Source organism: Phyllobates terribilis, unplaced genomic scaffold (assembly GCF_046119375.1).
Source record: "Phyllobates terribilis strain yellow unplaced genomic scaffold, ASM4611937v1 Scaffold_3__8_contigs__length_932513732, whole genome shotgun sequence".
NCBI lineage: Eukaryota > Metazoa > Chordata > Amphibia > Anura > Dendrobatidae > Phyllobates > Phyllobates terribilis.
In genome coordinates, this window is record NW_027362763.1 from 917,748,715 (window position 1) to 917,774,358 (window position 25,644).

General features: G+C 42.9%; 1 protein-coding gene across 1 annotated transcript; it reads right to left on the reverse strand.

Moving 5' to 3' along the window:
• Nucleotides 1–647: 647 nt before the first annotated feature.
• TFB2M (transcription factor B2, mitochondrial) lies at nucleotides 648–24,372 on the reverse strand. Its single transcript, XM_073672801.1, has 9 exons — nucleotides 24,215–24,372; nucleotides 20,547–20,938; nucleotides 11,213–11,301; nucleotides 8,914–9,067; nucleotides 6,304–6,452; nucleotides 5,869–5,958; nucleotides 5,470–5,532; nucleotides 1,774–1,925; nucleotides 648–949 (listed from the first exon to the last, which is right to left on the reverse strand). The coding sequence occupies exons 2-9, from the start codon at nucleotides 20,890–20,892 to the stop codon at nucleotides 763–765; spliced, it is 1,230 nt and encodes a 409-aa protein (XP_073528902.1). The 5' UTR covers nucleotides 20,893–20,938; nucleotides 24,215–24,372; the 3' UTR covers nucleotides 648–762.
• Between the last annotated feature and the right edge of the window lie 1,272 nt (nucleotides 24,373–25,644).

The window sequence follows — 25,644 nt, forward strand, 5'->3', positions numbered from 1 at the left end:
TTTTCTCTGCTGCAGATTTACCAGTTCTCTGAATGCTGAGCTGTGTAATCCCACCCAAACCACTGATTGACAGCTTTCTGAGTAGTGCGCATAGGTAGAAAGTGGTGCCGATGAGTGGTGGAGGTGAAGATATACAGAGTTCGTGAATATGGAGGATTACTTGGCTTCAGGTTTACTAGTCCTCCTGTGATAAAATCATTGTATTTTCAATAGGAGGTTATCAAAACTACAGCCAACTGCGCAGTAAGTGACCCATCGCTAGAATCAGGGTCTGACTCTCTTTTCATTATGCTGCTCTCAGATTAGGTAGCAAAAACCTGGTGACAGATTCCCTTCAATAGACCTTCTCTTAGAGAAAACTCAAAAGAGAGAATAGGCTGGAGTCATTAGCCTGAAAATGAAAACAGAACCAAGACTATGTGCTGTGGGGAATATAATGATCTGCAGTGTCTGCTCCATAACACAGATTGTTCCAGGAGACACTCCTTACTAGAATGCTCAAAAACGTGCTTGTGCCCCAGTAATCAATAGTCACAATCTGCGCTGTTCACACCCAATGCCTTAAAAAACTTTAAAAGGTTTGTAATACAATGGTCAACTTTTTCCCCAATTATCTAAAAATAAGCACTGCAAATAAATGCTGCACATTTGAAATAAACAGATTTTAATGCCCCTACAGCATGTCAATCCACAATCCATTCATGAGCCTGAATTCATATAAAAGATGTTGGCAAAATCTTGATATGGGACGCGTGAAACAATTCAGTAGCTTGAGGCTTCTATGTCTTCACAGATTTCATCTAAGACAAAACTCCGATTGAACTCTTCTGAGCGGGACATGATCTCAAACAGTAGTTTGTATTCTTCTGGGTAGATGCAGCCAGTAACAATGTCCACAGGCAATGCTAAACTTTGTAACATATCTTTCCCGTTACCTGGGGATAGGTTACTGGAAGAAAGCAAAAAAAGAAATTACAGACTGACAACAAAAAGAAGGTCAGAGTCTAAAGTTTTAATATTTTAAACTCATTTGTCTAACTCGAGTGAATGCTGGTGGCTTCCGTCTGAACCCCTGATGAAAGGTATTCAAATGTCAGTCAAAGTAGCCAGTGTGCTGTGCGAGGACACAGGCTTGGTCTGAACGCTGCCTTAAGCTGGTTTCACACGTCCGTAGATTTCCGGTACCGGAGATATGCGTCCCGTGTGTGCCGCATCAGGGGATTTTACGTTTTTGTATTTTCGTTTTTTTGCTCCCCTTCTTCCCAGAGCCATCATTTTTTTATTTTTCTGTCAATATGGTCGTGTGAGGAACAAATTGTACTTTTGAACGTCTCTATTGATGTTACCATATAGGGTACTGGAAAACGGGATCAAATTTTGTTTGAATGCAGATTGCACATTTTCTGTTAGTACAATAAACCTCATTTCAAGGCAGAAACATTACTGTGTCCAACAGTTATTACATATATCAAACTGAAATAGCTGTTGCAAAAACACCAATTTTTATAAAACATTAAGCTTAAGATTAATAGGGGTGCCCAAACTTTTTCATATAACTGTATATATATATATATTTTTTTTACACACACTACACAAAAGCACACTAAATCAAACCGCAGTTATGGAAACCACCACCGATTACTAACAAACGATTACTGTGTACTGGTATTTTTTCCATTGAATTTCAAATATCGAATTGGTTCTTAATATACTTTTAAAAACCTTAAATATAGACTAAAAATAAAATGATGACTCTTGGATACAAACACTTACTCAAGTTTTTCTATCAGTTTTGACTTGCGTCTTGTCAGAAACTGCTTTATCATGTAAACAAATATACCGCCATCTGTAGGTGTAAAATTCTCAGAAAATAGGTTTCTTTTTGGTGTTATTTGAACTAAACATAAGTTTTCACATGGGGCATCCTATAAACAAAAAGAGAAGAAAGAAATGCAATATGGTTCTTCACTTAATATCTTCTATCTCAAGTGCACATGTACAATTAGGGTACAGAGGTTATTCATTTTCAAAATGCTTAATTATGCTTTTACAATTTATAGATAAAGTCCATGTACAAAAATGAGTGTTGCCTCACTCCAATTAAAGGGAATCTGTCACCAGGTTGTTGGTACCTCATCTGAGAGAAGCATGATGCAGAGACAGATACCCTGATTCCAGTGATGTCACTTCCCGAGCTGCTTGCTGTCGTTTTGATATCACTTGTCTGCTGCAGATCTAGCAGTTCTCTGAATGCTGAGCTGTATAACCCTGCCCACATCACTGATTGGCAGCTTTCTGCCCATCTACAATGCATACAGAGAGCTGCCAATCAGTGGTGGGGGCGGGGTAACAGATCAGAGTGAATATGCCTGACTGCCTGGCAGCAGGTTTACTAGTCCTCTATTGATAATCTCCTGCTGATAAATCAGTGATTTTGATTTTTTATCAAAACTACACTAAGCAGTCCAGTAAGTGAGATCACTGGAATCAGGATCTCTGCCCCTACATCATGCTGCTCTCAGATCAGGGGACAAAAACCTGGTGACAGATTTCCTTTAACGTCCGAATATGGTAGTACTGTATAGAAAGATTTATCTTTTTGTCAATTCTAAAAGGTTAGTCATATATTAGCCCACTTATTAAAGCATTGGGGGCGGTTTAAATCAATTTGCTAAAGTAGGCAAGGCCAGAGTCAGCCCAAAAAATTATTTTTATAGACTATGTACTCCATTTTGCAGATTTTTTTTTTCAATTTGCTTCCTAAATACAAAGTTAAGCAGCTTAGTCTTAATTACAACAAATGATTCCCCATTTCACAGCGGCAGAGTGTCTGTAAGCCTTTCACCTAGCTGAGTGCCCTACAAAAAAGATACAAACCTGTCAGGGTTCTGCTCCTGTTCTCGACAGCCCATGCTGTTCTACCTTCCCTTATCTCAGCATTTGGCTTCGTTGCAACGCCTAATTTTTCAAGTATGCAAAAAAAAAAAAAAAAACAGTCCAAGTTGCTTCAGTGTTTCATCGGCGTTTGACGAGTGTCAGTTTTTACTAACAAAGTTTGGTCAGTGTTTACTCAATTTTTCTCAGATGAGAAAATTACTTAATGGAGGCCTGGTAAAGCATCTCCTGTAAAACAGACCGTGAAACGCCGACAACACACTGATGGCAACTGGTGCTGGAGTTTTACAAAAGGATTCATCTAGTTAGGGGTATGTCTAAATGTCTCACCAAAAATTACCCTTAAAACTCAATCTTTATTAAATAATAAAAAATAACCAATCACGGCACACGTGAATTCATTACAATTAGATATGACGATATCCTAAAAACAATGGGGGAGGATAGGGTCTTCCAGGCTGAGTGAAAGTGAGTCTACGTTCAGCGGGGGCGCCAAAGCCAACCTCTGCGGCAAGGTAGGGAAGGATTATAGTGCAATAACAGGGAGAGTATCCCCCACCCCCTTTTTAGGATATCATATCTAATTTTAATTAATTCAGGTGTGCAGTGGTTGGTTGTTTTTCTTTTTATTTATTTAATAATGATTGAGTTTTAAGGGTAATTTTTGGTGAGACAACTGGTGATGTGCTGTATTTTTTTCTCAAGGACCTATAGGCTGCGTGTTTGAGCCGACAATCAGATCAAAATCGGACAAGGAAACATGAACAGCTCCATAGACTAATAGGTACGAGTTCTGTCCAAGAAAAATACTGATAAAACTCCTACGAGAAAAACGGATGTCTGAATGAACACTTCTATATACCAGCAGAGAGGAGGAGAAGTGTTACAAAGAGCGCCACAGTGTGGAGAGGGAGGAAAAGCATGCAGCCTCAGGAAGGGCAGAGAAAATATGCTTTATATAAGGAGGACAGCACATGAAGAAGATACAAGTGCAGGATAAAAGCCATTCTGATACATGAAAGCAAGTGAAGTCTGCAGCACCCTGGATACACACAACTCACATCCAGCTCATATTAAAGGGACTTTGTCAGTAGGATCAACCCTTCTAAAACCATCTACATGGACATGCAGGTCACAGAAAGTTTAATAAAAGGAGACATTGAAATATGCAATCTGATGTTTTATTCCAGATAAAATCCACTTTTTCTTAATGTGGAAATCAGTAGTTAATATTTATTGGCCGGACACAGATCTCCCTGAGAATCTGCTGCCAAAGCTTATTTTAAATGAAAAGGGGAGTGTCGTATAGAAAGTGTAAAATCCATAAATACATCTCCAGAGAGGGGACCCACCACCACCCTCACATTGAACATCTAAATACTCTACTGTTCTGTAGTGTGCATGCGCTAGCTTTAACCTATGGGTCATCAGCACTCTTTGGCCTTTCCCAGCATATGCACACTACAGTGCGGAGAAGTACGCCTGCGCAGGAGCGCGTGTGGATAATGTAGGAGGCAAGGAGGACGGCGATCGTAAGAGAGGAGGCGCCGGATCAAGACCAGATACACTCATCTGACCGGACGGCACTGCCTGTATAATATGCGCTCTTTTTAACGCCTTGCAGAGTGGATTGGGGACATATATACAGCATTCTAGAATGCTTTAAACACAGGGCTTACAGGTGCTGGCCATACTTTATATGGGGAAAACCTGGTGACAGGTTCCCTTTAAATAGTGTGTGCCTCTTAATTAATTTGGGGTATCTTACACAAGTCTTGATGAAAAGTCAGTTTAAGAAATTAAAGACTTAATGAGTTAGATTTCCTGTAAAACTTAAATGGGTTATAAATAGGACCCACCCTGCTAAGCTGTCTATATGTGCATGTAGGTCATAGATGGTTGGATAAAATGATACCTCCATATCTGCGAGCCACTGTCTTATTCCAGAGATAGCCACGTTTTTCTTAATGTGTAAATGAGCTGTTAAGATCTATGAGCCGGACATAGATCTCGTGGAGAATCTGCCTCCAGAGCTAGTTTCAGATTAAAAGAGGGCATAGCTAGTGTGAGACTGCAGTGAGATCAAAACAAATTAAGAAACACATGGATTTCTCTGAAATAAGACAAAAGATTGAAGATATCAAGGCATCATTTTAGTCTACTTTCTTTGGCCGTCATGTCCATATAGACGGCTTGGAGGGTTGATCCTACTGACAGATTCCTTTTAAAATGACTTATACCTGTAAGGGAGACTAAGGCTTTACAAGTAAAGTAACTTCTACATTCTACAATATTTTTGACAAAATTAGTGCAAGTGAATGCTGATTAAGCAACCACAGTAAAATATACGCTAGTCTACAGCATCTTTTATCTGTTCCAAAGTTCTGCGGCAGATTTCCAGCTTTGCAATGTAATGCTTTCCGCAGCATACCTTTATTCCTGTATGAATCTAGTCTTACTTCTCTTTTGCTCTCCCATCAAATTTCACATTGTGCCTGAGAAACATAGAAAACCCCACAATCTTGCACTTGGTTTATTTATACGTATAGCATTACTAAGCTTTTTAACACTTACCCCTGACTTGGACATCTGAAGACTTCGAAATTTGGAAGGGGTCAAAAATGTGGATGTAGGTTCCTAGTGAGGAAATAGGAAAAGAAAAAAAAAACACATTATCTAGAGACTAGTGACACACTTGTATGAAAGTCAAACTAAAATGGTAGACTTCCAGTAGCTGTTGTCATCAGGGGGAAACCTTCTCTCCCTACTCCTACAATTTGGAAAGGTTGTGCAATATCCATTGCTATTCTCAGGTGGGCCTGAGAATCATCAGCTTATCTATGGCAGTAAGTTCACATGAGCGGGGCCAAGCCCTTTGAATCTATGACCATACTTTAGTGACAACATACTTGGCAGCACTTTCCACTGTGCACGGCAGTGTCAGATAAGTGGTTGACCAGTGGGGTTACTCACCTTGTGCAGTAGCTCTACATCACAGGCAGCTTGAAACAGCACGCTCAATGCCTGATACCTCACAAAGTCCCCAGGTCTAGAAATCAGTTTCTAGAAAAAAAAACTGGAGTAGTGAATATTCAGAGCTCCTCATAATAACTTAAAAAGAGGACGACAACAACATCTGGGGAGATTTTAGTGCACACACTTAACCCATCCGGTTTACAGCTCTTACCAGACACAATCTTCTTGCCCTTTGATCTAAAAATGTAAGTGTCAAATTATGATTTTTTTGGTTTCCACAGGCAACATTTTAGTTGGTGTTTTTGCAGTCTTGTAGGAAGTGTGATGGGCCATGTTTGTAGCACATTTATGTATACTACTCTACCCCTGGAAATTCTTCAGTACCCCATAGGAAGTGTCAAAGATATAGCAAATACTCATGTAATGACATACCCAGTATTGCTTTTCCGTCATAAACACATTTAATTCTATTCTTCCGTATCTATAAACTGAAAGTCGCTGATAGAGAGAGTAAATTTGCCGCCAAAGTAAAATTCGTTCTTTTTTATGACCAAGCATCAAGAAAACTTTTAAAGGAACATCTGGAGAGAAAAAAAAACATTAATAAATAATTTCAAAACAGCCATGCATGATAGATAGAGACGATTGGTATTGGAGCACTGCAACCCTCTTTTTTTGTGTGTCAAATAATTGGGATTTCAAGAATACTTTTGCTGGATTTTTCCATGAAAAAAACAATATACAGGTGCATCTCACTAAATTAGAATATCATCAAAAAATTAATTAATTTCAGTTCTTCAATACAAAAAGTGAAACTCATATATTATATAGAGTCATTACAAACAGAGTGATCTATTTGAAGTGTTTATTTCTGTTAATGTTGATGATTATGGCTTACAGGCAATGAAAACACAAAAGTCATTATCTCAGTAAATTAGAATATTTTATAAAAACAGCTTGAAAAATGTTTTCAAAATCCGAAATGTTGGCCTACTGAAATGTATGTTCAGTAAATGCACTCAATACTTGGTCGGGGCTCCTTTTGCATCAATTACTGCATCAATGCAGCGTGGCATGGAGGCGATCAGCCTGTGGCACTGCTGAGGTGTTATGGAAGCCCAGGTTGCTTTGATAGCAGCCTTCAGCTCGTCTGCATTGTTGGGTCTGGTGTCTCTCATCTTCCTCTTGACAATACCCCATAGATTCTCTATGGGGTTAAGGTCAGGTGAGTTTGCTGCCAATCAAGCACAGTGATACTGTTGTTTGTAAACCAGGTATTGGTACTTTTGGCAGTGTGGACAGGTGCCAGGTCCTGCTGGAGAATGAAATTTCCATCTCCAAAAAGCTTGTCAGCAGAGGGAAGCATGAAGTGCTCTAAAATTTCCTGGTAGACAGCTGCGCTGACTTTGGTCTTGATAAAACACAGTGGAGCTACACCAGCAGATGACATGGCTCCCCAAACCATCACTGATTGTGGAAACTTCACACTAGACCTCAAGCAGCTTGGATTGTGTGCCTCTCCACTCTTCCTCCAGACTCTGGGACCTTGATTTCCAAATGAAAATTGGAACTCTGGGACCTTGTGGAGTGTCAATGACTCCCTTCTGGACATCTGTCAAGTCAGCAGTCTTCCCCATGATTGTGGAGCCTATTGAAACAGACTAAGGGACCTTTATAAACGCTTAGAAGGCCTTTGCAGGTGCTTTTTTATTAATTATTTTAATTTACTGAGAAAATGACTTATGTTTTCATTGGCTGTCAGCCACAATCATCAGCATTAACAGAAATAAACACTTGAAATAGATCACTCTGTTTGTAATGACTCTATATAATATACGAGTTTCACTGAGATAAATTAACTTTTTGATGATATTCTAATTTAGTGAGATGCACCTGTAGCACAATCCAATATCTTTCACATCATGGAGATTTTCTCCTCAAGTATATATTTTTAGAGCACCATTGATTCCATAGTGTTGTACATGTGAAAAAGGGAACAATGACAGATTGGTACTGGATGGCGAGGTCCCTGCCCTTGTGGGCTTACAGTCTACAGGGTGATGGGGAAGGAGACAGTAGGTTGGGGGTTGCAGCAGCTCTGGTGGTGGTGACGTGGGAGAGGGATCATTGAAGGCTTGAAAAATTTCTGAAGGGATGAGTTTTCATGTTTTGTCTGAAGGTTCTAATATAGTGGACAATCGGACGAGTTAGGGCACAGAATTCCAGTGGATGGGGGTGATCATGAGTAGCCTTTGAGGCGATTGAGTGAGGAACATACAAAATCAGAGGAGAGAAGGTGGTCTTGTGAGGGCCGGAGATTACGTGTTTGAAGATATCAGGAGATTAGTTAGGAGATGTACGGAGGAGACAAATCATGGATGGCTTTGTAGATCAGTGATAGTAGTTTAAACTGGATTCCCTGGTGAATTGGAAGCCAATGAAGGGATTTGCAGAGGGCAAAGGTAGATTAATCGGGTGAGTATTTGGATTCTTTTAGCATATTGAAGCTACTGTCAGCTTTCCAGGATCCCATGGAGGCGACTTGTGTGGGCATGGCGGTCCATTCATTTAAATTGCCACAATATGATTCTACATTTCCACTTGAGAAAAAGCTGCAGGGAAAATCTAGAAATGGATTCGATCAGTTGTTAAAAATGTAAATTAGAGAAGTAAAAGCTGTGCAATCGGTTAAGCACATCACTGGCTTCCAGTTATATGCCACCCCACACACAGTTAAGCCTTCTATCCAAACTTGTATTTATATACAGGGGCATAGGGTAAGGTCCTATTATTGTTAGTGAGCATTCTGGAGATTGTAATTAATACATGGTAATCCTCATTTTAAAGAATATGTACTCAAGTAATGCAGTGCTATATCGTCCTTCAGGATTCAAATCTCATAAGGAATGCTTAAGAAAAATAAAAAAGAGGAAACCTGTAGCTTATAGTGCCCTTTACAGATCGTCTATCTTGGAAAATTCTAGATAAGAATATTGTGATGTGAAAAACTGCTTAGTTCAGAAAAAGCAGACTGTATCTGACCTGAAGCCCATGGAACCTCGGTGATGTTCAAGGTTTTCATGAGAGTACTGGAATACATAGAAGGAGGCTGAACAAGTCCTTCAGACCAGGGGTCGATCCTGAAGAAGTCACAGTGAACCACTTTTAGTTGTCCATTTGCATTGCTCTGCATTCTCTAAAAGTACAAGAAAAAGAAAAAAGGACTAATTTGATGACAGATCATATAAATATATTCTCAAATAAATTGAGAATTTACATAGAGGATTCATTTTTGCAGTATATTTTTGTTTTATTTTATGCTGCATGCTATAAATATCATGAAGAATGTAATAAGTCAACTAATAAAAATAGCTCACGAATATACAAATATACTAGTGATATATTGTGGATTGAAACGAATCCTGTAATGTGAAAAAAAGCTAATCTTGTCATGGAGTTAATCTGTTGGTTAACAGCGTTCTGAAGCTGTGCGTCCGCGGCACTGAAAGCCAGAGAATTTTAATCCTCCTAGCAGCCTCCAGCTGTGTCATAGTGGCGCGGTTTCAGTCACTGCTCAGTACATAGTGAGTGGCGGCTGTAACCACACCCTGGCACTGACTGACAGCAGCCTCAGTACTGATGCACTGCTGAGCCGGCTGTCAGTCAATGCCGGGGCATGGTTACAGTCGCCGCTCACTATGTACTGAGAGGTGACTGAAGCCGCTTCTATGACTGAAAGCCGAAGGCTGCTGGGAGGCATAGTTTATTTCCTTTCTGTAGTTGTGCTTTCAGTGCGGCGGACGCACAGCTTTACAAGACTATTATAGGGACTATCAGCACAGAATGACTGTTCAAACCTAGTACAGGTACTCGGTGCATCATGGAGAGCTTAACCCCTTAAGGACCCTGGGATTTTCCGTTTTTTTTGCATTTTTGTTTTTTGCTCCCCTTGTTCCCAGAGCCATAGCGCTTTTACTTTTTGGTCAATATGGCCGTGTGAGGGCTTATTTTTTGCGGGACGAGTTGTACTTTTGAACGACATTACTGGTTTTACCATATCGTGTACGGGAAAAGAATTCCAAGTGCGGTGAAATTGCAAAAAAAGTGCAATACCACAGTTTTTTTTTTTTTTTTTCTTTACCACGTTCACTGAATGCTAAAACTGACCTGCCATTCTTATTCTCCACGTCATTATGAGTTCGTAGACACCAAACATGTATAGGTTATTTTTTATTTAAGTGGTGAAAAAAAATTCCAAAGTTAGCTAAAAAAAAAAAAAAATGGCGCCATTTTCCGAGACCCATAGCGTCTCCATTTTTGGGATCTGGGGCTGGGTGAGGGCTTATTTGTGGAGTGCCAAGCTGACGTTTTTATTGATACCATTTTGGGGTAGATCTGATGTTTTGATCGCCCATTATTGCATTTTATTGCAATGTTGCGGTGACCAAAAAACGTAATTCTGGCGTTTAGAATTTTTTTCTTTTTAAACTATTTACCGTTCGGATTAATTCTTTTTTTTATATTGATAGATCGGGTGATTCTGAACGCGGCGATACCAAATATGTGTATGTGGTTTTTTTTATTATTATTTTATTTTGAATGGGGCAAAAGGGGGTGATTTAAACTTTTATATATTTTTTTATTTTTTTTAAAAAACATTTTTTTTTTTCACTCTTTGCTTGCTTCTATAGTCTCCGTAGAAGACTAGAAGCAGCAACTGTCCGATTGCCTCGGCTACATACAGGGGATCAGCAGATCACCTTTATGTAGCAGAAATGCTCCTGTGCTATGAGCGCCGACCTCTAGGTGGCGCTCATAGCGATCATTACATGACAATCACTGGGGTCTGCTGCAGACCCAGGGTTGTCATGCCCACACATCAGTGACCCGCGATCACATGACGGGGTCACCGATGGGCGGGGTAAGTGACGCGCTTCCGGCGTTTAACTGGTTAACAGCCGCGGGTGGATCGCGATTCTGCCCACGGCTGTTGCGGGCACATGTCAGCTGTAATAATCACTGAACCAGGGGTGATGGCCTGGGGCGTACTAATATGCCCCAGGCTTTAAAGGGGTTAATCATTTATATCCACCTTCCTACCGGCTTGTTTTCCCTTAACCCCCCTCCACCCTCTTTGATTGACAGCTCCGGCTTCATACAGAAAGAGAAGGTCGGAGATAGGTGGAAAATAAGCAGGTGGGAAGGTGTGAATTCAGCGGGTTAAATTCGACCCGCCACGTCCATTGTATGAGGCCTAAGAGGTCAGTACACAGAATGACCGGCTCTCCACTTTCCCCGTACAGTTGACTTGTGTTTTTTAATACAAGATTTTTTTTAATACCTCTAAAGATGGGAGAAAATCTGAGTTAGTTTCCAAGGCAACCACTTTGTGGCCAGCATCCAACAAGGCCTGAGTGAGAAATCCAGGACCTAAAAATAATAATAAAAAAACTATGCATAAATCTTTCTCAAAACTTCTTGCACAATATTTCTGGCAACTCTCTAGTGCCCATTTCTAGTTAGACGCATAAGGCCATTCTCAAGATCGAATTGGGTGCAAAGAACAGCCGGGCACCATTATTTATTTCTGATATTACAACTCACTAGTAAAGAAGAACCCTCATTGGGGCAAAAGTGAGCAGTTGTTGCTCTTATTTCATTCCTGCTGTTACCTGAGAAATCTGTTTTGTTTTTTTTTATATTGCCAAACAAATCCAGAAATATGAAACTAATATAAAATCTTCATATTCATTGGATTCAGATGCACTTAAACCCAGATAAGGACTAAAGTAATGAGATTGGTCACAAAGAATGTGAGAATAAAAAAGAAAAAAGGGGAAATATATAGGCCCAGATTCATCAGACGTTTGATAGCAAAAAATCTTTGAAAAGTTGCAACATTTTTGCGCAAAAAATATTGCGACTTTTAGCGCTTTTACACAATTTTCACCCAGATCTGACAAAGTAGTCTGGAGAAGGAGAGGGGGGGGGTGATGACCTCCTGCTGGTCAAATTCACGTTCCTAATGCCACAAATCTTACACTAATGTGAGTGGAGTGAGATTTGTAGAGAGGCACACACAGTCGCATGCCAGTTCGCCCCTTGTCAGATTCATTAAAAGGCACCTCATAATGAATCGGGTGCTTTGCACTTCCCACCGCTGTGAAAAACACTGATTTTGATAAATTGGAGCATTAGATTATGGTCTGATGCAAGTACTGAAAGCTAAGGCACACATTAAACATAAGAAACTTTAGAATAGGTTGTTCCATTCCTAAAGCACAAATAATAATGTTTCACCAAGCAAACAAGTCCAAAGGTTCCAAAAAGAACCAGCGAAAAAAAAAAGTCCAAACCCCTGAGATGTGCTCACAAGCCATCTGCAGCAACCAAATACCCACATTCAACAGTATCCATTTATTATGTGCACTTTCTTCACTATCATATTATCATTACATGTATTATTTGGGTGGATCTTTTGTGATTTTGTGTCATTAGTTAATCCTATTGTGCAATAAGGGTGCGAGTATGTCTCCTTCCATCTGTATTTAATTTTATTCATTTAAAATTATTTTTATCCCTCATATTTATTTTTCTTATTTTTATTAGTACCGGTACATTTTTTCCTTCCTTTGCTAAGGATATCCTCTGTTTGTGTGACCAACTGTTGCGTAATTAATGTACAGATTGGTTTATGTACACATTATCATTAGTGATGAGCGCAAGTGCTCGTTACTTTGCCTAAGGTGATCAGGTATGCACAGAGTATCGCAGGTCGGTTGAGTCTCGAGCAAGTGACATGTCTGAGTCCCCGAGGCTTTGCCCGTGTTTGTCAGGCAATTCTCGCATGTTTTGGCCTTGTCACGTGGTTTAAATGCGTCATGGTTATCACCACGCAACGTCACCTTTTCCGCCGATGTCCGTGTTGTAATTTACAGTGGCATGTAAAAGTTTGGGCACTCCTGGTCAAAATTACTGTTATCGTGAACAGTTAAGCAAGTTGAAGATGAAATGATCTCTAAAAGGCCCAAACTTTTACATGCCACTGTATATGGCGGGTATCGCTGTTTAAATGGCGACGTGTATTTAGCTGCAGGCATTAAGCCGAGGGGTGTAGCCTCACACAGATGTGGGGTAAGTAATATAGTCACCTTATTGGATCCCTTTTCTGTTAAATATGCTGTATTTCAACATCCAACCACCCCTGGAGTAAGCATTTCCTGCAAAACGCGCATCGGGTGCAGTAGGACCTGGTTCCTTGCCCTTGCTCATTGGCAGGGCTGGCATTAGAGCAGGGCATACTAGACATCTGCCTAGGGCAGAAAGATGAGTGTGCAGTGAAGGACAGGAGTTCCGGCCACTGAACCTCCCCCATCAGAGGGATAGAAGCACTCATTGGTTGGTGCTCCTGTCCTCCTGCACGGAGCCTGAGGGCAGGGCTGTGGAGTCGATAAGCCAAACCTCCGATTCCTCAATTTCCACGACTCCGACTCCCTCATACATGGCTCATGTTTAAGTGATCAATTTACTGTAGCACAGATTAATCTCCATAAGATTTTCTACAGCAGAAAAAAAAATGGACTTAATTTATTAAATATATAAAACAAAAGTAATAACATTCAAAGTAGAAAGATAAAAAAAGAAGGGGTGACACCTAGTAACTGATAAATAAAACCAAAGTGGAAGCCTTGCTCAGTACATAATATATATGGCATGAGTAAAAAAACATAATTATATGCAAAATATAAGCATGCGCAGCAAATATGTAATTATCCCAAATGGAAGAAAAAGTCACCAAGCTAGGAAGAGAGGCACGACAAGTAACACTTGTCTAAGTAAGCCACCTAGAAGGACACCCATAGGTCTATATGTGACAGCACAATATGGCATAGAAAAATAGACAATGAATGAATACCCACAATGACCATATCCTAAGACCAGGGCCGGTTTTAGGCAAAAGTTTAATGTGTGGCCCTAAATGCTGACATATTACACCATCACACAGAAACATTGCGGTTGCAGTTACATGCGCTGATCTCAGGCCATTAAATGAGTTTGATTGACAATAGTGAAGTTCTTCGGCGCTTGTTTCCCGGCCCCTTTACACTGGCTGAGGAAGAATGAGGTGCTTCCTGATTGACAGACTGGCTTAATGGCAGCATCGTGTATGGCAGGGGTCGACAAAGTTGTTCAGAATCTAGGAGCCAGCCAAAAAATTTAGGAGCCAGAATTTTTTGTTGACAAACTGTACATATAGACCCCCTCACACACGGCGTCTCCCCGGGGAGCACAGCCTTTGTATGTACTTACACAGGTAGCGGGAAATGAGAACAGGCCCCCGGCCACAGCGATCCTTCCCCCCCAGGGCCGGCTCCAGGTTTTTCTGGGCCCCGGGCGAAAGAGTCTCAGTGGGCCCTTTTAACACATACACGATTCATGATGCACAGATACGGCGGAGAAATAAATAAATTATTATATATATATATATATATATATATATATATATATATATATATATATATATATATATATATATAATATTTATTTATTTATTACACATGGCCCAGCCTGCCCCCTCATCCTTCACATACGCAGACATATGCGCGCGCACACACGGTACGCAGACATATGCGCGCGCACACACGGTACGCAGACATATGCGCGCGCACACACGGTACGCAGACATATGCGTGCGCACACACGGTACGCAGACATATGCGTGCGCACACACGGTACGCAGACATATGCGTGCGCACACACGGTACGCAGACATATGTACACATACGGACATACACATAGATAAAACAGACAAATATATATACACAGTCATATACACTGACATTCACATACATGCACTCACACAGACCCATTACTAATATTTTTAATATGGGGATTGGGGAAGCCTCACTCACCTGTCCCCGGTCCAGTGTCCTGTCCAGCAGCTCCTCGGGTATGGGGCAGTGCAGGGCCCCCGGCGTGTCACAGACTTCATGGCCCTGGAACATCAGAGGGGCCCACTTGCGGTCGGGTTCGGGCCCCTCCTGCCCATCTGTGCAGGACCTCCGCTCCGACGGTGTTTGATTGCCGGCACTCCCCCAGACATGGCCGCGCGCTGTGCGGCTGTGTCTGCTAGTAATGACGCGGCAGGAGCGACACACAAGCACAATTAAAGGTGCAGTGCCGTCGACCCTGCCGTGTCATTACTAGCAGACACAGCCGGACAGCGTGCGGCCATGTCTGGGGGAAGTGCCGGCAATCAAGCAGCGCCTGCGTCCCTGAACAGGTGCCGAGGAAGCGGCCAGGGCCCCGACAGTGAGTGGGCGGGTGGGTGTGTGGGCCCGGCCCCGACAGTGAGTGGGCGGGTGGGTGTGTGGGCCCGGCCCCGACAGTGAGTGGGCGGGTGGGTGTGTGGGCCCGGGCCCCGACAGTGAGTGGGCGGCTGGGCCCCTCTGATTTTCCAGGGCCCCGGCACTTGCCCGGGTACGCCGGGTGCTGACGCCGGCCCTGCTTCCCCCGTAACCCAACTCTCCCTGTCCAGTCCCAGAGCATAAGGGGGGCGGAGCAAGGTGGAGAAGGCAGCCTGAGCGATACTGTCCCTGCTTCCTCCGATTGGATGACTCCGTGCAGGAGGTGGGATTGGATTGAGAGTATTTTTTTTTCTTCTCAACTCCTCAAGCACCAGGCAACATTTTCTAGGCGCCAGACAACATTTTCTAGGCGCCACTGGCGACCAGGCGCCTGGGTTTGTCGAGCCCTGGTGTATGGTGTCATCTTTCTGACACTCCGGGATGTGGGGCCTGCCATCAGGCTTTTGTCTTATACGGACATCCTTTCTCGGCTTGCAGCCAAAGGACTGGATTGACCTGTGTGTCTCGGCATGCGTTCAAACCCAGATCTGTATGATGCTGAAAACCAGCGCTTTGATTAACTACCCGGCTCACCAATAGTTCCGGATGTGACGTTATTATCATCACGCCCTGACATGTGACGCATGCGTTCCACATTGGTATCCAACCCTGGGATGGAATCATGGGACCGGATATGACGTATGCGTCTCAGACGAGCGCTCCAGCTCAGGCGGGAATGACAGCGTCCTTGCCTACTTTGACCCCCGCCTCTTGGGGTGACGTGCGCCTTCATTATGGGCGTGCTGAACTGGACACACACCGTTTGTCCACATGGCTATTTTTCCCAGTCATGAACCAAGATGGTGGTTTCTTAATCTACATTTACACCTGGGGCAATTTAGATAGGACCAAACACAATTTTGAGTCACCAGATTGTGATTTCCCTTGAATTACCCTGATATATATATATATCCCCTCTATTGACTCCTTCCAGCACTCCCTTGTAGCTTGTAGTGGAGTACACATTGACTCCTAATATAGCAGAATAGCAAAGCATCCAGCTTTGTCATGTACGTATGTCCCCTGATGATTCCCGAGAAGGATGAAACACGTTGGGACGCATGAGAGGCATATTGAGGGCAAGTGCAGGGTCTGTGTATTGTATTGGAAGCTGCTCACTGTCCTTATCAGGGCGTGAGCCTTTGGGAACAGGGCAGAGCAGTATTCCCCTTTAGGGCTAAATAGGGGCAGAACCATATGCCTTCACTGATATGCTGCTGCGTTTCCTTATGGATGATGGCTCCCTCCACTGAGACAGCCCCAGGACTGACTACCACGGAAATTACTACAATGGGTGAGGATGTTGCGTTTTATATTTAATTTTTGTCTTATTCACCATTGGGGTGATTTATATGGAGTGTATTGTCTTGCCTAACGGTAATGGGATGCACACCATAGACCTATTCTGTCTAGTGACTGATATGCACATGGTTAGATACACTGAACATTGGGGTCATTAAACACACTCCTTGTATCGTTTTTTCCATATATAGATAGATGCATATTGATGTCTTTTCCACTGTTTAATGGTTTGAGAATGGTTCATATGAGTATTCATTATTGGGACAAGGAGTCAGCTCCATAGGATAATTTGCTCTTCACCTTGGAGTCTCACTCTCAGTCCTTTTTGGTACGACAGTGTCACTGTATTTTTGAGTATTATCATATAACTTTTGTCTTGGACATTGTTATACTTCTATATTGACCTTGGATTAGGTCCTACTTTGGTTTTACTAAGTGTTGTATATTCTTAAATCTAATTAATTAAAGGTTATTTTTTAAATTACTCTTGCTGCCCTACATCTAAATAACGGGTGTTGAGATACTTTGGGGTTATATACCCTCTTGCTGCAATTGAAGAATAAGGGGGACAGAACCAGAGCAGTGGAGTCGGAGCTCATTTTAGTGGAGTCGGTATAAAATGGACCAACTCCGACTCCTAAAATATATAATAAATTGGGTACAGTAGTTCAATGCAGTTTGTGGGGAATATTGTTTCATAAGAATTCGGGAAAGTTATGAAATGTCTTATAAATGTATGTCCTATTCCTGATCTAAGGGTCTAGACTTTTAGCTGAGATGAATCTGTGCTACAGTAAATTTATCACTTTAACATGAGCCATGTATGGTGGAGTCGGAGTTGGAGTCGGTGTCGTGGAAATTGAGGAGTTTGAGTCGGAGGTTTGGCTTACCGACTCCACAGCCCTGCACAGAACGATCACTAATAGATCAATCTGTCCCCATACAGTATCATGTTATCAGCAGCACAACTGCAGTTTACACCGGGTGATGTGCTGCTGAGAACAATGATGTTTATTCTGACATAAACAATCCAGTTAACCAAAGAATGATCAGCATTTTGCTAGTTTGTTGAATGATTGCCGATATGTTTCCACCTATGAGCTCTAATCTGTGCTGCCGGGTTTTATAAATATGGAAAACACACACACACAGCCACTGTGCGTCTATACCCGACCATCTACATATACTATTACATTACTACATATATACAAGTTAGAATACATTATATATATATATATATATATATATATATATATATATATATATATATATATATACACATACATACATATATACATACACAGTACAGACCAAAAGTTTGGACACACCTTCTCATTTAAAGATTTGTCTGTATTTTCATGACTATGAAAATTGTACATTCACACTGAAGGCATCAAAACTATGAATTAACACATGTGGAATTATATACTTAACAAAAAAGTGTGAAACAACTGAAAATATGTCTTATATTCTAGGTTCTTCAAAGTAGCCACCTTTTGCTTTGATGACTGCTTTGCACACTCTTGGCATTCTCTTGATGAGCTTCAAGAGGTAGTCACTGGAAATGGTCTTCACTTCACAGGTGTGCCCTGTCAGGTTTAATAAGTGGGATTTCTTGCCTTATAAATGGGGTTGGGACCATCAGTTGTGTTGTGCAGAAGTCAGGTAGATACACAGCTGATAGTCCTACTGAATAGACTGTTAGAATTTGTATTATGGCAAGAAAAAAGCAGCTAAGTAAAGAAAAACGAGTGGCCATCATTACTTTAAGAAATGAAGATCAGTCAGTCCAAAAAATTGGGCAAACTTTGAAACTGTCCCCAAGTGCAGTTGCAAGACCCATCAAGTGCTACAAAGAAACTGGCTCACATGAGGACCGCCCCAGGAAAGGAAGACCAAGAGTCACCTCTGCTTCGGAGGATAAGTTTATCCAAGTCACCAGCCTCAGAAATCGCAGGTTAACAGCAGCTCAGATTAGAGACCAGGTCAATGCCACACAGAGTTCTAGCAGCAGACACATCTCTTCAACAACTGTTAAGAGGAGACTTTGTGCAGCAGGCCTTCATGGTAAAATAGCAGCTAGGAAACCACTGCTAAGGACAGGCAACAAGCAGAAGAGACTTGTTTGGGCTAAAGAACACAAGGAATGGACATTAGACCAGTGGAAATCTGTGCTTTGGTCTGACGAGTCCAAATTTGAGATCTTTTGTTCCAACCACCGTGTCTTTGTGCGACGCAGAAAAGGTGAACGGATGGACTCTACATGCCTGGTTCCCACCATGAAGCATGGAGGAGGAGGTGTGATGGTGTGGGGGTGCTTTGCTGGTGACACTGTTGGGGATTTATTCAAAATTGAAGGCATACTGAACCAGCATGGCTACCACAGCATCTTGCAGTGGCATGCTATTCCATCCGGTTTGCGTTTAGTTGGACCATCATTTATTTTTCAACATGGCCAATGACCCCAAACACACCCCCAGGCTGTATAAGGGCTATTTGACCAAGGAGGAGAGTTATGGGGTGCTACGTCAGATGACCTGGCCTCCACAGTCACCAGACCTGAACCCAATCGAGATGGTTTGGGGTGAGCTGGACCGCAGAGTGAAGGCAAAAGGGCCAACAAGTGCTAAGCATCTCTGGGAACTCCTTCAAGATTGTTGGAAGACCATTTCCGGTGACTACCTCTTGAAGCTCATCAAGAGAATGCCAAGAGTGTGCAAAGCAGTCATCAAAGCAAAAGGTGGCTACTTTGAAGAACCTAGAATATAAGACATATTTTCAGTTGTTTCACACTTTTTTGTTAAGTATATAATTCCACATGTGTTAATTCATAGTTTTGATGCCTTCAGTGTGAATGTTCAATTTTCATAGTCATGAAAATACAGAAAAATCTTTAAATGAGAAGGTGTGTCCAAACTTTTGGTCTGTACTGTATATATTACACACACATGCTGCAGAACAAATGCTCCGTAGATACACACATTACACACAGCACGTGTATGCAGCAGGGCTGTGGAGTCGGTAAGCCAAACCTCCAACTCTGACTCAATTTCCATGACTCCACGACTCCCTCATACATGTCTCATGTTTAAGTGATAAATTTTCTGCAGCACAGATTCATCTCAGCGAAAAGTCTTAGACCCTTAGATCAGGAATAGGGCAGACATTTCTAGGACATTTCATAACTTTCCCAAATTCTTATGAAAAAATATTCCCCACAAGCTGCATTGAACTACTGTACCCTGCTGACGTCGGCGGTCAAGTGACCGGTCACATGACGAAATGATGTCACGGCAGGTCCTTTTTAGACCACCGCGAGCTGACGGCAAGCCAAGACGCATCAGATAAGGACACCGGGGGCCATCAGAAGGCAATTATAATGTATATTTTTTATTTTATTTTTTATTTTTACAGGTACTATGGTACCCGGGTCCGGAGGAGTCTCCTCTTCTCCAAACCCGGGTACCATTCTTTTACGGTCACACTATATAAATCCATGCCGGCTGCATGGATTTATATAGTGTGACCAAGTTGACAAGCACTTTCCAAATGATGCTAAAAATCGCTTGGAAAGCGCTTGTCAACCGCATGCGGAAATGCATGTGAAGAACGCTTCACATCCGCATGTCCCTGGCAGGAAAAACGCATGTACAATCCGCATGTACAATCCGCATGTACAATCCACATGTACAATCCACATGTGTTTTTTCTGCCTGGAAGATGCAGAAACGCTAAGTAAAAATCCAGAGCATTTCTGCATCGTGGGCACATAGCCTGACACAGGTTCCTAAGTGACACTGCGCTCACCTTGGCTGCATACAATAAAAATTAAAGCAACATGACAATGAGTGAGTACATGAAAATGAAGGCTCAGAGATAAGGAAATACACTCATACAACATGGATGGCAATTACAGAGCACAAATTCAAGCCACTAATATGGAAACCTTAGCAGCAGAGACGATACCTGGGTTACACTCCATAATGACTGGTGCCATTCTGCTCGATCCACAAGGTGCAAAGCCTTCCAGAATGGAGCTGATAAGTCCGGGGTCTGTTATGAATCGTCTAAAGTGTCTACATGATTCCGCGAGCGTCAGTGCTTCGCTGTGGTCAGTCTTTGACTCTTGCAGCTTAGTTTTTTTTGGTGCAGCAGCCGACATCCCGGGGGAAGGACACTGGTGTAAGGGGCCATTATAACTGGCCACCGAATCAGAGCGAGTCTGTCTTGGGCATAAAAGCACAGATGTCCCAGCTTGAGGCGCACAGCGGACAACAGATAACCCCATCCGAGATGCCCACATGGAATACATGATTTCGACTTGTATGTGGTCTCACAAGCAAACTGATGTTCACTGCCTGCAGAGAGAAAATGGCATTTATCCCCATTTTTAACTTCAAGAATACACTAAATGCATAAAATGAAGTGCATATGTGCTATGGTTGTGATGCCAATATTTAGTGCTCCTTTACCATTATCTTCATTATTCCAGTGCTATATATGAGGGGTCTCCCAACAAGTGATGGGAGGCAGAATTGTGTAAAAAAGCAGCTTTCCCTCCACATACTTTTATCACATAGCAACACGGATATGCGATCTTTGGGGTCTGGCTGCAGGGACAATAGCCAATAGTTAACAGCTTGCTTGTCATTTCTAGGGCTCTGTTCACACTTATTTACTTACACATACCTCCAGTTTGTCTTATAAGATTTTAGGAAGAGACAAGTGGAATTAATGTGCAAAACTCATCCATGCATAACTGATGCAAATAGAAGGGATGGAATCCTATTGATTATTATGGGGTCTGTCTGGGTTATGTTGTGTGTCAGGTTTTGGAAAAGATGATGAGAGTTCTGCATGTGATTTTTTTCCTTTTAAAAAGCAGACTGTAATGAAGCCCAGACAAAGCCCATCATAGACAATGGAACTCTCCTGCGTCCATCTGTATCTGTTATAAAACTGATCCATTTATCACATTACTAGGAATCTATCACCAGGTTTTGGCACCTAATCTGAAAGCAGCATCATGCTGCAACAGAGACCCTGATTCCAGGGATGTGTCACTCACTGGGCTGCAGCTGTACTTGTGATAATCTGCTGATAAAACTGATTTTTATCACTAGAGGACAAATAAACCTGCTACCATGTAGTCCTCCATATTTATGATTTTGGTACAACCCCTGCCCCACCACTTAGCAGATTTCTGCCTACATGGAAAACTGTCAATCAGTGGTGTGAGCAGGGATATACACAGCTCAGCAATCAGAGAGCTGGTAGACCTGAAACAGATAAAACAGCGATTTGATCAAAACTGCAATAAGCAGCCCAGTAAGTTACACATGGCTGAAATCAGGGTCTCTGCCAGTAAATTATTCTGTTCTCAGATGGCGTAGACAAAACCTGTAAACAGATTTCCTTTAAGGCTAGGGCTATACAGTGAGGGCTCACTCCCGCTTGCGATGCAATCGGACGAGTGCAATCCGATAAAAAAAAGCGGACAGCACTCGCCCCAATGTTACCCTATGGTAACATGTGATTATTTTCTCATGCAGATTCGGCATGCAAATACAATAGCAGCATGCTGCAATTGTACCAGAGAATTGGATGGCATGCACCCATATAAACCTATGGGTGCGTGTGAAACATCGCACTGCACTTGGATATCACCCGAGTGCAGTGCGATTCCCGCCGATGACGGCAACAGAGGAGATGGAGAAATTACTTTCTCCGTCTCCTTTTCTGCTGTGTTGTGATCCTCTCATGTGAGAGAACAGGAGCACTGACATTCGGCTCCCGCTCCCAGCAGAGCACGAGCCGACTGTCATTAGCATATCGCATCGGATGCCATACGCTGGTGGGACCCCGGCCTGGCACTGAAATCCCAGCAACACATATAAGGATATAATGATTACCTATGGTGGTGCACTGCAACCTGCGAGTCGCAAATGTTTCCAAATGTGTTGGATCTTCACTCCACACGCTTGTCACAAACTTAAAATGACAGTAAGGCTATGTGCCCACGATGCAGAAATGCTCCGGATTTTTCCTGAGCGTTTCTGCATCTCCCTGGCAGAAAAAACGCATGAGGATTGTACATGCGGATTGTACATGCGTTTTTTCAGCCAGGGACAAGCGGATGTGAAGCGTTTTGATCATGAAATTTCGCATGCAGGTCGACAAGCGCTTTCGAGGCGATTTTAGCATCACTTGGAAAGTGCTTGGCAACTTGGTCACACTATATAAATCCATATAACCGGCATGGATTTATATAGTGTGACCAAGTTAGTTTAAAAAAAAAGAATAAAAATGGTAAAAAATAAAAAAAAAACATTATACTCACCTTCTGATGGCCTGCGGTCTCCCGCGGTGGTGTAAAAGGACCTTCCATGACGTCATTTAGTCATGTGACAGGTCACGTGACTGCCGAAGTCAGCGGTTGCGTGACCTGTCACATGACTGGATGACGTCATGGAAGGTCCTTTTACTCCATTGCGAGCCAAGATGTACGGGATAGAAGACCGGGGGCCATCAGAAGGTGAGTATAATGGTTTTTTTTACAGGTTCTATGGTACCTGGGTTTGGATGAGAGTCTCCTCTTCTCCAGACCCGGGTACCATCCGCACACTGAATCGCTTAATATACGAATGTGCACATGTAGTCATGCGGATATTAAGCGTTTCAATGCAAATCAATGGGGGTGAAAAAAACGCAATTCCGCAAAATAATTGGTAGAGCTGCATTTTTTTCCGCAATGATGATCCACAGTGGAAATTTCCGCAGCATGTGCACAGCACATGCGGATTATCATTGGGGAACATGGCAGACCTTCTACCAAGCATTTTTTAAGCGTTTCTGTAGTGGAATTGCAGCTGCGGAAACACTTAAAAAACGCATAGTGGGCACACAGCCTGACACACGACATGTGACTTGTCAGCAACTGGACTATTTTATCTACAGCAAAATCAAGATCTAAAATAGTCACACGACAGTCACAGAGAAGTTACACAGATGTTTTTGTCGTGCGGCTTTTCTCAGAAACGTCACGTCGCTGTGTAACCCAGCAGATCAATTTGTGTGTTAAAAAAAAAAAAAAAAGCACAGTGGGCAGGAGGTTTCCATAAATCCCACTCACTGTGCTGGAACTGGAAGGATACGTTTTTTCCACAACAAAAATATATAGCTTTAAAACCTCAGCAAATACTCATGGTGTGAATTCAGCCTAACAGCACAGCAGACATGAGCTTTAATGACATCACATCCACTTTGCTTTAACTGTTAGGCCATGTTCAGACTGAATTTCTGCAGCGTGTCATCATAGTCTATGACCCCATAAGAGGGATTCAGGCAGAACCCCCACCCCCCTAAACCCATTGCAGAAATCCAGTGTGAACAGAGCCTTAAATCCAGCTGATTTTCTGCACAAAAACCACTGAAGTAGAAAAAAGCAGCGTTAGAGCACGTGGGAACACGATGGCTGCCGGCAGTGATCGGCGATGACACCACCCTGTGCACCAGCCGCACTCCTCCATGGTGCCGTCAGCTCCGCTACATCTGCTGTAGGCATACACAGCCAGAAGCGGGTCCTGGAAGAGGTCCGGCCACCTAGCACGACACGACCCCGCAGCCCCTCTTACCTGGCTGCCATGGGAGCGCGCAGTATCCGGGGGCCGCTCAGCGACCACATGCCGGTGACCTTGTCCCGGGAGCGGCGGACACCAGCATGGTACCAAGAGCTGCCAAGCCGGGGCCGCCCCTTCCGGGGAAGACGCTGCTGTGTAAACAGGGCGCTGCACACGGCCCGGAAGTCTCGTGTTCATGAGCTACACACTGCAGCAATCTGACAGACAATGGCGCACAGTCTCAGGGTCGGGCGACGTATTGTAAACCTTTGCAGCAGTCATCTGTCCCAGTAGGGCGATGGCTGACAAGTCTCCTCTCCAGTTCCTGCTTCTCGGCTGTTCTTCATCACTATGTACAGAATCGGCTCCATACCAGAAACAGTGTCAGAAAACAATGAAAATAGGAATAATAAGTGAAAATGAGGCCACATTCACACCTGCGTTATTACAGCCACAGAGAATTCACGTCCAAAACATCTGTCGTCCCATAAGTGATCCAAGTGGGCGTCATTGATTATTCTGGGATCCGTTAAGTGTCCGGCGCTGGGACGAAAGAAAAAGCGCATTATGCAGAACTTTTTCTTCCCTTTTAAAAACAGTCACAAACGGACCCCAGAATAATCCATGGGGCCTCAGATCCCATTTTCACCAGGTACCCAGAGGATCCATTAAAGGGGTTGTCCACCACTAGGACAACCCCTTCTTGAGCTAAATGTTTGGCCCCAATGAAATAAAAAATCTTATCCTCACCTCCCGTGCCGCCCCGTTCCTGAGGTGTCGACGCTCGTGGTCCTGTAACTCTCGTGCGGTTGTTGTGACACGTGAGCCCGCCACCCAATTAGAGATGACATCACTGTCTCCACTTTTTGTCGAATTGAACATGTAGAGGACGCCAGGTCTGCCAACGATCTCTGATTTTCTGATGTTCAATTTGTCCAAAGGCAGGGACAGTGACTGGGTGCCGGGCATCACGTGTCATAGGAACCACACAAGAGCCCTGGGACCGCCAGTGCCGCCACAGGAGGTGAGTATAAGCTTTTTTATTTTATCGGGGCCAAGCCTGGGGTATGACAAGAAGTTGTCCAAGTACTGGACAACTTCTTTAATTCCATTACTGTTCCTAAAGTTAGAATACCCGAACACAAGTGCGGATGTAGCCGAACGGTAGAAGCAGCTTTCCAAAGATATGACCTCCCATCGGGATGCAGAAGTTACATAGGAATAAAGAGCCCACCTTATACCGGTGTAGGAAAAGAAGGTGGCATCATGGCACCTTTTGGGAAGCTCCCCACCCCATCTGTCTGTATTGTCAGGTCATTCAGACGTCAGGTTTTTTGACATACAAGGAAAACAAACCAAGTTTCATCAGTGATTTTCATCAGAGTTTAGTTATGATGTGGAAACCTGTATGGAAAGGTTTAGGAGAAACTCAAAAGGTTTCACAT

Coding starts and splice junctions, on each gene's coding strand:
- TFB2M (XM_073672801.1), bottom strand. CDS start 20,892: ATGTATTCCATGTGGGCATCTCGGATGGGGTTATCTGTTGTCCGCTGT. Junction 5,959..6,303: donor TGACGGAAAAGCAATACTGG/GTATGTCATTAC, acceptor TTTTTTTTCTAG/AAACTGATTTCTAGACCTGG. Junction 950..1,773: donor AAACTGATAGAAAAACTTGA/GTAAGTGTTTGT, acceptor GCTTTCTTCCAG/TAACCTATCCCCAGGTAACG.